The following is a 14,192-nucleotide window of genomic DNA, read 5'->3' on the forward strand; positions in this document are numbered from 1 at the left end:
ACATATGTCACATTACATTCATAACAGCAGCGGTTTGTGAAGTTTAATTGATTAGTCAATCCAATCTGATCAGCTCATATCGACTGTGCCGATGAGAGGAACAGCTGCTGCAGCGAGGGAAAGGTAACTTTTCACTTTCACTGCACCTTGCACTGCTACATCTGTGCCCAGAGTATGCTCTGCTCTCCAAGAGTGTGGTGCAGTGAATAACCAAATGATGCATATATTCCAACAGTGTTCCTAATGAACATTTCATTTCCAAAAATATGAAATCAATATGTGGCTGCAGATGTTGTCATTGTGGCAGGCTGCCACATTAAATGAATGTGTGGGAAACCCTGCACTCTACTCCAGGAGCTGTCCGGGGCTGAACAATACATAGAAAAGTTGGGGTTTTGTAACCAGCAAAGTAACAGAAACAAGTGTACCTGACAAGGTGCAGGAAGATGAGAAAATATTGTTTATGTTGCTAGCACTGTGATTGAGCATACAGGTTTCAGCGGACTTTACATGACAGTAATCACAACTTTGATCATTTTTTTAATGTAAAACTCCTGGGATTCTTTTGATCTTTGGACCCTTAAGGGAATATCAGTCATACAGAAATAGACATATTTTCAGACTTAATCATCTCTTTAAAGGTAGGGAGTCAACTTTTTACATCTCTCTTGTTTACCAGGCTAGTAAATCTAAGTTATATTCTGGTGCCCAGGTTTCCCTTGAAAGGAACCAATAAATGAATTGTGGAGAATTTAATCAATCAATCAATCAATCAATCAATCAATCAATCAATCAATCAATCAATCAATCAATCAATCCTATCCAATGCCTCACAGGGCTTTACAGTATACGACATCCCTCTGTCCTCAGGACCCTCACAGCGGACAACCAAACTAAAGATGTGTAGCACGTCTATCCTGACAAAAGTTTAAGATTTATATTTTGATGCGCAATGCTTAGTTGCTTAGAACCAGCTGAAGACGGTTGCCGGTGGGCTCCTGCTGGGTTTTAAGAGGTTTCAGTATTCTGAAAGCAGACTAAAACCCACTGGACAGTGTCTTGTTACTATAATGTTAAGTCTTTAATTCATAATTCCAGGGAGACATAGAAGGAGGAAGGGAGAGTGGAGATGAGTAGATCTTCATGCCCCCGCAACAGGGATACTCAGTTTGCACTTCCTGGGGACCACTTTTGGAAAATGACAGTAGGTCAGGGGCCAGCCAGCAGCACCACATGTAAAGGCAGAGCCATTTCTAGGATTTGAGGACTTTTTGGGCTTAGCCCCATCGCTCTTTTTTAGGCAGTCTGGCATCTTAAGCTGCTTTCACAACGATGTGCGGTAACTCACATGGGAGTTGGAGGGGGGCATGTCAGGCTGTGGATCAAACAACAGGAGAGACAAAAGTCTAGACGCTAATTATCATCAAAATGAATTGACCCAGTTGTCTGCTGCTCCTCATGGTGATTAATTATGGTGTCCTGGTTTGGCCTGCGCTTTGACTTCTGCTTTATGGCTAGTTTGGACAATTAAGCCCATTAAGAAAATGTGAAAAACGAAATCACCAGTCTGTTTGCTTCTGCCTGTGTTCTGTTTACCCATGGTTATATCTAGCCTCAAGAAAAGCACAGAACCTAATCAGCTCGTGTAGCTTCAATCAGATACCTCAGCTTTATAAAACAATGAAAAGTTAAGCTTTGCAAACTTGTTTTATTATAGGCTTTATATTTTTCCATCTTACAGATGAAGTTTTGATTAAGACTAGAGATGCTGATGAAATAATCTCAAGGTCTACGGGAGAAAGAGTCAAACTTCAGTTTAAAGAAAAATCACTAAAAAGTCACAAAAACATCAGAATCAATACACTGTGAGGGCATCAAGATGCAATGTAAGATGTATTCATGTTCTTTGTAATGCCCTTAATCTCTCTGTTCTTTCACTTTCCAGGTTGGTGTTCTGGGTGGACAACACAAGCGCTTGTCAAGTAAGCAGGGCTTGTTGCCATGCACGAGGGGCTTTACTCAGGAGGAATACAGCATCGAAATGGACCAAGAGCCAGCAAAGGGACAGGCCGTCTTCAACGGTCAGCACACACACACACCCACGCATGCACGCATGCACGCGCGTGCGCGCACACACACACACACACACACACACACACACACGGATTTGGAGTGGGGACAGCTACAGTAATAATCCCCTGCTGTTGGGTGGGGGTTGTTATTGAATCCCGCTGATATTTGAACCATAAAGTAAGATGCTTTGTTAAGACTGAGTGTGAAGTAGGATTGGACTGACTACTCCTTCTGTTAGAATGAATGTTGTCCAGTCTGTTGATTATTACACTTGACAGTGGACTTCCACATTTGAAGCCTTTAATTTGAACAAAGAAAGACAACCTTGACTTGGCTGGATCTCGTAGGTTTCTTTTTTCTGGGATTTTGACTTGGACATGTCCCAGGTTCTTGGGGTTTTTGACTCAGACTTGATTCCTGGGTGGTTTTGGCTTGAACTCGTCCTGCGAGTTCATATTTATTTTAATCCAGTGGAAGAGGGATTCTTCCTCAGTTGCTCTTCCTGAGGTTTCTACCTTTTTTTTCCCTGCTAAAGGTTTTTTTGGGGGAGTTTTTCCTTATCCACTGTAGGGGGCCAATTAAGGACAGAGGGATGTGGTATGCTGTATAGCCCAAATTGTGATTTGTGATATTGGGCTTGGCGGCATGATGGTGTAGTGGTTACTGGACTGTCGCCTCACAACAAGAGGGTTCCTGGTTCAATCCCAGGAGGGAGACCCGGAGTTTGCATGTTCTCCCCGTGTCAGCTTCATCCCACAGTCCAAAGACATGCAGGCACGGGATAGGTTAAGTGGTGACTCTAAATCACGCCCGTAGGTGTGAATGTGAGTGTGAATGGTTGTCTGGCAACCTGTCCAGGGTGTACCCTGCCTCTCGCCCAATGTCAGCTGGGACTCCAGCCCCACCACAACCCACAAGAGGATAAGTGGTTATGAAAATGGATGGATGGATATTGGGCTTTATTAAAAAAAATTAAATGGAAATTGAATTATCCTGATTTGGGTGCAGCTCTAGTGTGTGAATGGTTGTCTAACAGGGTCTTTCTCATTGGTGATGATGCTGGTTTGGATACCTCTTCTGTGCCCTTTTATGTTTTTTCAATTCTTCATTTTCACACTCTCTACACAAAGGAGTAGGGTAAACGTCCCTATTAAGCCCACCAAATCTGCTTTTCAGACATTTTTAATGTATACCGCCCCAATTTCAGTGAGAACATTTTAGTTAAAACGATAGTCTAATCTCTCATTTGAAGTGTCAATAATTCAATTATACCAATTTTTAATGTTTTTATTGTTTAATTTGTCAAAATATGTCAAAAGTGTGGCATGGGCTTAATGGGTACTTAATGTACCCTTTAAGCCCATGGGTGTTCCAAATAAGCCCACTTCATGATTTGTTGATAAATAAATATATATATTTTAAAATCTTAACAATCCAAACTTGTTCTATTAAAATCTGTAATCTCTTAGCTCTCAATAGCTATTTTCATTTTCCTTTTTGCTGTGCTGTCAACACAGAAAAAGCTAAACTTACAACATATCTTCTTTGGAATGTAGCCAAAAAACTATTCATGAACAAACTCAGAATTATAATGAAAATTACTCATCAATACTTCATCTTTCAATATGTGTTGTTATTTTGTCTGTATCTCTATCATACATTATACTGTTGGCATTTGGAATTGGCCAGAATTTCTGGTCCAGTCTGCTGGTTGAAAGTGCAGATGTTTTTTATCAAGATTTCTGAAGACCAAATGACTAAAAGAAAAACAGTTTCCAGGTTCAATACTAATATTTTAAGGATAATTAGTTTAATTTATAAAAAAGAACAGCATGCACATACATTACTTGTTTACAAAACAAAAATATGTTTGCACCAGATTTAGCTAAAGGCTCATTTCCATCTGTAGTCCTCTAACATAAAACATGAAACACAACAAAATACACAATCCACAATTAACACAAAGGAGCACACAACATCAGATACAGACACATCATAATACATATATAAGAATCTCATGTGACATGCACATGTATGCCCCGCACGCTGCATGTTACATAATGCTATACGACGTATGATACCACACAATATGCATAAATAAATGAGTCAGTTTCAGTATTTACAATGTAACAAATAACTTTAACTGATTTTTAAAACTTTAGAAAAACACAGATTAAAAACAAACATTTAAAACTATTGTGGAGTAACATTAAAGACCCCCTCCAGGTAAAATCCTCAGTGAGGGAGAAGAGTAGTGGGGAAACCCGTGTTAAACCAAATATTAATCAGCAGAGTACTTTTATATAAGCTTACTTTAAAACATGACTGGAGGTCATTCGAAAATTATTGCTAATGTTAGGATAGAATGTAAGCCTATCCAGAATGAATTGACCTATGCAGTACCACGTAGGGCCCTATTTAGATGGTCTAAAGTGCAAAGCGCCAGGCGTGTGGCGCATGGGCGTGTCCCAGTCACTTGCTAGTTAGACAGCGCGTTTTCAGACTGTGCGCCATGGCGGAGAGTCTAAAAGGGTTGGACTTACTCTGTGAATTAGTCATGGGTGTGTTTTGGGCGTATCATTCAGTAAGCCAATCAGAGTGTCACCTCTCATTCCCTTTAAGAGAGGCGCGATTGGAGCGCATGGCGGAGAGCTAGTTAGATGGCGCACCAACTGGAAAGAGTGAGCATTTTACAGCTGAGGAGACGATAACTGTATCTCTAAATCGACTGTCCCATCTCATCTGATGACAGATCAAAGGGGATTGGCACCGTTTGGCATGTTTGGCACGCGTAATGGAAACCCAACCTGATTTGATTAACACAGCTGCAATCTAATAAGTTCACATCCCTCTGAGCCAGCCACAAACAGCCACAGCATCAGATAGGGAGTATATATTCAGCATCTGTCATCTTAGAAAAGCCAAAAGAAAAGAAACAGAGTGAGACTGCGAGAGAGAAAGAGAGAGCGCACACGCACGGGAGAAACGCTGTCAACACATTGTAAGTTATTCAATTTTATTTTAACCCGGGAGGTTAGAGAGCCCATCTCCCTCTACAGCAACCTGAACCCCCCCCCCCCGCCTGAAGGTGCAGGAAGGGCTGTTCCCGTGGCTGCACCCGGGCTGTCTGGTCTGGCGCGCAGGCTGCGGAGCTTCCCCCGGGGTGCCCCCGGCTGTGCGGCGGGCTGTGCGGCCGCTGTGCATCCTCCTCCTCCTCCTCCTGACAAGATGATCTTCAGTTTTACGTTCTAAAAGCTTTTTTTTTACATATACATTTGTACTTGTAGGGCTATAAGTTTACGTCTTTAATTCACAGAAGCTGGTTATTGTTGTGTTTATGTCAAAATAAAGTTGATCAAACGTTTTCAGATCTTTGATTTTGTGATTTACATGCCAAAATGATCACAACTCATTTGGAAAAGACAAGTTCATTTTACAGGTTATGCATCATCAGCCTGTGGAGGTCTGCACGCAGTTCTATATATTCGGACACTGCAGCTTGGACCACCCAGATTATAATGATCATTAACTGTGATTAGGTCATTCTGATTAATGACTGTTTCTGATAAATATTTTAATGTGCACAATAATAACCTTTCACAATGTAATCATATTTTTATTTGTTATCTTTTGCATATATGTGGCTGCTCCGTGTGTGTCGGAGCAGAGTGCACGCGCGTTGTGCACCCGCCTAGAGACGCATATTACTAACTTGATTAACAGCGAAATACTGCGCCGTTGACTTTAGACCAGGTTTTTGTTGGTCACTGGCGCATTTGCTTTTTAAGTCATCTAACTAGCAACACGCCATGACTGCGCCTGACAACTCCTCATTTTTAGACCAACATACCGAGAGAAGCGCAAGTCCATTCGCTGGTTAGACGACGAGGGTGCAGGGCGTGAAAATGACAACTGTGCCTGCATCTAAATAGCAATGACACTTGCGACATGGATTATGCGCCGTCCGCCGTCCGCTTTAGACCTAAATAGGGTCCGTATATTTAAATTTGGGTATTTTATGGAGCTGATTGATTAGGTGAGGTCAAAGTTGGGCAGGAAAATGTTTCAAAATGTCAAAAGGGAGAAAATCTCCATTGAAACACAGTCAAGTGGACTTAATAGGAGTAGGTGGGCTTAAAGGGAACTTAAGTGAATTTCTGGTTAAAAGTCAGAATATTTTATTCTACATACATGACATTAAAAAACAATTACATGAAATGAATCTATATATGCTGCACTAACATAACATAAAAAGTGTCAGTTGATCATGCACTGAAGTAATTAGCTATACTTATTTACATCCACCCTAAACTGTGTGATTTTTTTGCTTGTGTTCCCTTTAGGCCCACTTGGTAAAAATGCGAATTAAAAAATAAATAAAGATAAATATACACATTTATTATCTATTTAACAGTCTAATAATATATTCTGCATACAAAAATGTAAACTATACATGCTTATGTCATTGCAATGAACAATGCTATGCAGCAACTGTATTCATGCAGCATGCGGGCTGTTTGCTAGCATGCTAAAACGCATATTTATTTTTTTTAAAAGATGATTTTTTGGGGGGCTTTTTGCCTTTAATGGACAGGACAGATTGACATGGGGTGAGAGAGAGAGAGAGAGAGAGAGAGAGAGAGAGAGAGAGAGTGAGTGAGTAGGGGTTGACATGCAGCAAAGGGTTGCAAGCCAGAGTCGAACCTGTGACCACTGCAGCGAGGCATCGCCTCTGTACATGGGGCGCTGGCACTATCCACTACGCTACCGATGCCCCGAAAAACTCCTATTTTGACTTCAAAAGAAAAAGTATGTCTAATTCGTGTAATATTCTAACATATGTTTTATTCAAAGCACTAATCTTTTAAATTTTGATAACAAATGAGTATTTACCAAAAGAAGCATTAGAAATATGAAAAAAATGCTGTTCTGATGACACCAATATTAAAAGTTTTCTTGCAACTTCTTCTGGGAGCAGCAGGCACATGTCACACATGTGCTTCGATAACTCAGTATCGACAAATCTGATTGGCTTACAATAAAAAATATAATTTATGTAACAAGCAGCTTCATTGGAAGTGGGCTTATATGGTATGTGGGCTTAATAGGGACGTTTACCCTACTTCACCCACACAATGAACATTCCTAAATCAGTTAGTCATGCTGTGTTACCTTGAATTCATGAAGGTGATTAGACTAAAACTTGTTCCCCACTGGCTTGTTTTTGTCTCCATGTGTCTTTACTGAGACAGATGTGTGCTGATAATCAATATCTCCTCACAAATGACTTTGCCGTCAGCTGCCTTTGCTTTTTGTCTCTATACAGTGCTCAGAGCCTTTGATGTCTGTGAATTAATAGCCCCTTTTACACTGCCAGATTTTCTGCGAATGTTGGGCCATTTTGCCAGCAAGCTGCGAGCGTTTAGACACACAGAGCCGGATTGGTGAGTTGATCCGAGGTGCCCAATTTTTAGTCTACCCTTGTAGGGTAGACGTATTGGCGGAACCCTTTTGGTTTAAACAGAACGAGGTGCCCTTTTGCCATGGGAGGGGCTATTGATGACTTGTGGGAGGAGCTGTTGATAACGCCGCACGTGCGACCCACTGGCGGTGGACTAACAGGAAACAGCTGATAGCAGGAATGAGCAGCTAGTAGCAAGAGGGAAACGCAAACCTGACAGACACTGTAAAGATGAGCAACTGGGGAGACAAGGAATTGCCGCCCTCCTTGCTCTCGCAAACGATGAGGCCGTTAACCGTCAGATGGGAACGGTAAAGAACGGGCTGACTTATGAGAGAATCGCCGAAGGACTGACCAGCCGCGGCTTTCCTCCTACATGACTGTTTACGTCACACGCTGAGCAACATGTTTTGTTACTTGCTCACGCACTCCCCAATTTTGCTTTTATACTGCCAATGCTGAAAGAAGACTGATTGGGCTTTCCTGCAAATTTGCACAATTCCTGTTTGAAAAGGGCTAGTGTGTCACTGTGGAGAGCACTCTGCCTTTTTAATGTCAGTGAGTGGGAGCTGTTGGCATTGTGTCTGAGTGTGATAGTGGTACTTAACAGATGCTCAGGTGAGGGTTTTGTCAGGCTGTTTGGACTGAAATGTTACCAGTTTGAAGCACTGGATTATAAAAATGCCTCGCAACATCTACTGCTGAGATGCTGTGCAGTAGGAAGCCCATGGCTGTTCAGTGCAAAGCTGTGACCATGTAAAACTGTATGAATATGAAGCAGGATTTTGCTCTCTGGAGAAATAAAGGTCAAGCAGTGACTTTCCTTTGCTGGGGTGAAATGAGTTTTTCTGTGTATTTGTGATTTTATTCTGATGGAGTGTAGACCTGACCAGCCTTGTCTAACCAAATCAAAGTATCAGGCGAATATCCCACAATAACTCAGATCAGAGAAGGTGTGTTTGTGTCTGTGTGACCACATGTCATTGTGCTTCAGTGGACTTATATGGGCTCTAAGATGAGTAACAAGGCATTATGCTGACACGCGTACTATGCCAGCAGGGACTGGGGATGGAAACAGAGCGCTGCACATACACACTCTGCCCTGCTGTCACTCATGGGCGGCAACGCAAATGATAAATGTGCTCTTATTAAATCAGCGTCATTCTAAAGTACTGACTGTAATAAAACAAGGTATTGTACCATTTTTAACAGCAAGGTATAGTGATATCTTATCAGTATTGGTAAACCGTGCAACACCAGCTGCTTCAAGGGCTGTAACTGTTCTTGTGTTTATACCAAACTGTCAGGGGGGGTCACTCTGAGTTTCATGTAGCTGCATACAGGATACACGGTATGGAGACTGATGCTCGTAGTCTGGAAAAAACGTTGCAAGAGTGAGTTCTGCCCAGACACTTTTAGCTGCATGCCGTTAGCAACATATGCTGAGTTAAGCACAGAAAGCTGAATCGTATGTGAGTCAGTCACACTTGCAAATGCAAATCAAACTGTGGCTGCAAGTATCGACCATTTCTAGGGCTTGAAATTAACTTTTTTACATGGTAGCACTGGTGCTTCTAACTTTTTGATCAAGTTAGGAGTGTAACTAGGGGTATCTGGACCGGTACATGTGATACACAGGATGAACACTGTGGATCAATGAAGAGAGAAACGATGGATTAGCGTCTTCACAAGGCCAGCGCCATTTTATTTCTGACACAAATCAAAATATATCTGTCATTCACTCTGTCTTTCTTCTGTTATATGACTCTGTATCACTAAAAAAATACATCTTTCAAATAAGTCACATAAGCACTGAAGTACAGTGAGTTATGTAAATTCAAAAGTAAATTCAGGTACATTATGTGCAAAATAACATATAAATAATTCACACAAAATACCAAACTGAATTTGTCACATTACTTAAACCCAGTAATGTCAAAATATCAAATTCACAACAAAAATACAAGTTTGACAGTTACTGCATCAAATCTCTTGTCTTATTATCCATTACAAACTCTGTCAACAAGACGCAACCTAAAATGTGGCGGCATGACTAAACCGAAGTGCAACAGCTACACTAGGGCAAAGCATACAATTAACTCATTTTAAAACACTGCGTAAGTAGTAAAACATTTTAAGCAACAGAAACCCACATTTCACTATGATAAATCATGACTGTGAGATACATGAAATTACTTTTACGACGTTACGTTAACGTTGCTGCATGAAGCAGACTATCACCTGGATTGCGTTTGTGATCTTTACATGAACTACAGACCAAAACAATACTTTTACATCACCAAATCATCACAAACCACACAAAACCGTTTCTTAATCCTTGATCTTTGTGTGAGTATAAACAAAAGAGTTTTAAACATATGTTTACGGTACCTGTGGATCAATGAAGAGAGAAACGATGGATTAGCGTCTTCACAAGGCCAGCGCCATTTTATTTCTGACGCTATGTTGGGCTTGCGGTAAATATCTCTCAGCCTAACCCACAGAAGTGTTAGAGCTCCATCTACTGGTGTGGTGGGATAACTTCACCCTGTATTCAAGTCAGTTTAATTAGTTCAGTTCTCAATGTGATATCCTAAAAATAAAAAATAGGGGGTGACTGTTTCATGTTAAAACACATTAAATCACAACATTTTCTGTCTGTTTTATACTGAAACATTTACTCAATCTGTTGCGCCTGTTTTGTTTTATATTAAAACGTTTATATTCAAAGAGCATTTTCTCAGTCCCTTACAGGAGCACCAGCAAAATTTTGGGAGTACCCACTGTAATGTAAGAAGCACCAACAGTGTAATCGATTTTTTTTATTGCAACAAAAAGTCGACATTATACTGTATACATTACATTGTATGTGTATAGTAAACTTATCATCAACAACTTTTTCAGGTGAAGACATTTTTAGAAAAAACACCACTGAACCACAGAACACCACTGTGAATGAAAGAGAAACCTTACTGTGCATTCACACTGAAACTTATCATGGCGGTGTGCGGCTACCCGGAGCTATATGATACTACGTGTCTACTCTACAGAGACTGCAACAAAAAGGAGCAGGCTTGGGTGAAAGTTGCCGAGGAGACTGGTCGACTTGGTAAGTTCTGTAAATATGTGTGTTTAATTAGTTTGCAGAATGGTTGTACTATGAACGTTAGCACTAGCTTAGCTCCGGTTAGCTTAGCTCCGTCATTCCCGCTACTCGCACGAATGACGCGATGACGCGAAAGAACAAAATGGTCAGGCGTCGAAACTCAGGCGTTACGGGCGGCGCGTTACTCGCGTCACGCGCGTGCAATTCGCTTCACTCACGTCCGGTGTGAACGCACAGTTAGACAATAATAATACTGATGATGACTGCCATCATCAGTACTAATATCATCTAAGGTTTCTCTTTCATTCACAGTGGTGTTCAGTGGTAGCCTGGCGTTACCAGACCCAATTTGCAAAACGCGAATGGGTCTGGACACGGAGTGTACATTTCCTCTATTCCAGAGGGGCAATATCAACGGCTGTCACCCAAAGTGCCCCTTCACGCAATTGGAAAGACGGAAAACCAATTAGAGTAAACGAAACGTGTGATGTAGGCTAGCACAACGCCACTGTAAACAGACCAGCAAGCAAGTGCAGCATGCAGCGGAGATGAGCTGCGATGATGTCTGGGAAAGAGTGTTGCCGTCTTTGCGGATTTCCTCCTCACTGTGGACTCCGTGTTGCATGGCTGTGGTTCCCAGCTTTGTCGCTTCCCTGACCTGCTCCTCCATGAGAGCAACTAGCGGAGAAACAAAAATAGCCGCTGGGTTTTCACTGAGTCAGACATTTACCACTGCCCCAAAGTAATAACCGATGCCAGAATGCGCCTTTATGATTGCATGGCCAGACTGATCTGTGGAGCAAAGTATAATATGAGCTTGCGAGATTAGGATGGTTTCACCAGGCTAGTTCAGTGGTGCTCCCCTCCCCAGCAGCGACCTGTCCCCCTCCCCTTGCTCATTGGCAGCTTCAACTGACAGCCCCCCCTCACTCCACTAGCCCCCCCCCCCCCCCACTCCACTAATGCCGTGCACGACAAGCTGTGGCTGATGGGCAGCTCATTCAGCCAGCGGGTCATCCCACCCAGGTGCAGGACTGAACGATTCAGACGCTCCTTTGTGCCCACCGCCATCAGACTGTAGAACAGCAGTTTGGCTTAACCTACATCCAGCTCTGAAGTGACTTATTTTGCATCTGATCAACATGACACTTTATGACACTTTGGGCCCTATTTAGATGGTCTAAAGCGGATGGCGGAGGGCGCATAATCCATGTCACAAGTGTCATTGCTATGCAGGCGCAGTTGTCAATTTCACGCCTTGCGCCCCCGTCATCTAACTAGCGAATGAACTTGCGCTTCTCTGGGTGTGTTGGTCTAAAAATGAGGAGTGATCAGGCACAGTCATGGCGTGTTGCTAGTTAGATGACGTAAAAAGCAAATGCGCCAGTGACCAACAAAAACCTGGTCTAAAGTCAACGGCACAGTACTTCGCTGTTAAACAAGTCAGTAATATGCGTCTCTAGGCAGGTGCACAACACGCGTGCACTCTGCTCAGACACACACGGAGCAGCCACACATATGCAGAAGATAACAAATAAAAATATGATTACATTGTGAAAGGTTATTATTGTGCACATTAAAATATTTATCAGAAACACGTCTTAATGGTCAGTCATTAATCAGAATGATCTAATCGCTATAATAATGGTCATCATAATCCGGGAGGTCCAAGTTCGCAGTGTCCGAATATACGGAACTGCGAGCAGACCTCCACGGGCTGATGATGCATAGCCTGTAAAATGAACTTGTCTTTCCCAAATGAGTTGTGATCATTTTGGCATGTAAGCCACTAAATTAAAGATGTTAAAACGTTTGATAAACTTTATTTTGACATAAACACAACAATAACCAGCTTCTGTGAACTAAAAACGTAAACTTATAGCCCTACAAGTACAAATGTATATGTAAAAAAAAAAGATTTTAGAATGTAAAACTGAAGATCATCTTGTCAGGAGGAGGAGGAGGAGGATGCACAGCGGCCGCAGCCTGCGCGCAGCCAGACCAGACAGCCCGGGTGCAGCCACGGGACCAGCCCTTCCTGGACCTTCGGGCGGGGGGGTTCAGGATGCTGGAGAGGGACCTGGGCTCTCTAACCTCCCGGATTAAAATAAAATTGAATAACTTACAATTTGTTGACAGCGTTTTTCCCGTGCACGCGCGCTCTCTCTTTCTCTCTCGCAGTCTCACTCTGTTTCTTTTCTGTTGGCTTTTCTAAGATGACAGATGCTGAATATATACTCCCTATCTGATGCTGTGGCTGTTTGTGGCTGGCTGAGAGGGATGTGAACTTATCAGTTTGCAGCTGTGTTACTGTAATCAAATCAGGTTGGGTTTCCATTACGCGTGCCAAACGTGCCAAACGGTGCCAATCCCCTTTGATCTGACATCAGATGTGATGGGACAGTCGATATAGAGATACATTTATTGTCTCCTCAGCTGTAAAACGCTCACTCTTTCCAGTTGGTAGGTCCGCCATCTAACTAGCTCTCTGCCGTGCGCTCCAATCGCGCCTCTCTTAAAGGGAAGGAGAGATGACACTTTGATTGGCTTATTGAATGATACGCCCAAAACACACCCATGACTAATTCACAGAGTAAGTCCAACCCTTTTGGACTTTTAGATTATTATTTTATTTCATTTGATTTCTCTTTTATCTTATTCTATTCAGTGTCTTTTGTTTTGTATTGTGCTGCTGTGATATTTGAATTTCCCCTGTGTTAAGTCAATAAAGTATATCTTAACTGATCTTGTCTTATCTTACCTTAAAGGTATCAAGTATCGATACCCAGCCCTATATATACATGTATTTAAGGATTTCTTTATCATCCTAAATATGCTCTTGTTTTTTAGCCTTACATGACTCCAGCCCAACTGTTAAAGGGAATAGGATGTGGTCATACTGAGCGATATAATATTAGCATTAAAGCTAACATTGTCTTGTGAACTCAAAGATTCAACCCTTGCTGAAAAGTGCTTAAAAGCAGTGTTGAGTGAGTCCGCTCAGTGTTCCTGACTCTCTGTCTGTAGAGACTTATGCTACTTTTGGTGTGTTTTATAGCCATGATGAAGGGGTTTGTGCAGGTCTTCTTCCTGTGTGTGATCTTGGGTATATGTGCGTGTGTCTCTCCATGTGTTAATTGCTGCAGTGTGTTGTTTTGTCTCCAAGTACAGTATGCATACTTGTGTGTGTATACAGTTGAGCCCCAGTGTTTACTTATGCTGTGTCTGCATGTGTGTACAGCAGCTGTGTGTGTGTTTGTGTGTGAGTCAGGCTGAGGTCAGTGGCTGTCCTGTACTTCCTGTGGAGTCCAGAAGGGCTGACTGCTCTGACCTCCCCGTTTTTCCTTCCTATCAAGGCAGCGAATGTAGTTGAGTGATTTGGCCTCCTCTAGCACGCTGCTGGTCAACGCTGCCATACACAGCTGTGGAAACCCCCATCACCACTGACCACATTCATCTCACCACATCCTGTTTCTTTCTCTTCTCTCGTGATGCAGGGGATTGCCCTGCTTTATTCAAGCCTCATATATCACTGTCTCCCCTCACTGCTGG

General features: G+C 42.2%; 1 protein-coding gene across 1 annotated transcript in view; it reads left to right on the forward strand.

Annotated features, from left to right (window-relative positions):
• Positions 1-14,192, forward strand: part of LOC125895868 (cadherin-2-like) — a 398,602-nt gene that overhangs the window by 77,164 nt on the left and 307,246 nt on the right. Inside the window, exon 2 of the mRNA XM_049588038.1 lies at positions 1,946-2,081. Coding sequence (XP_049443995.1) covers positions 1,946-2,081 — 136 coding nt within the window. The remainder of the gene's footprint in view (positions 1-1,945; positions 2,082-14,192) is intronic.

Source organism: Epinephelus fuscoguttatus, linkage group LG10, assembly GCF_011397635.1.
Source record: "Epinephelus fuscoguttatus linkage group LG10, E.fuscoguttatus.final_Chr_v1".
In the NCBI taxonomy this organism is placed as follows: Eukaryota; Metazoa; Chordata; class Actinopteri; order Perciformes; family Serranidae; genus Epinephelus; species Epinephelus fuscoguttatus.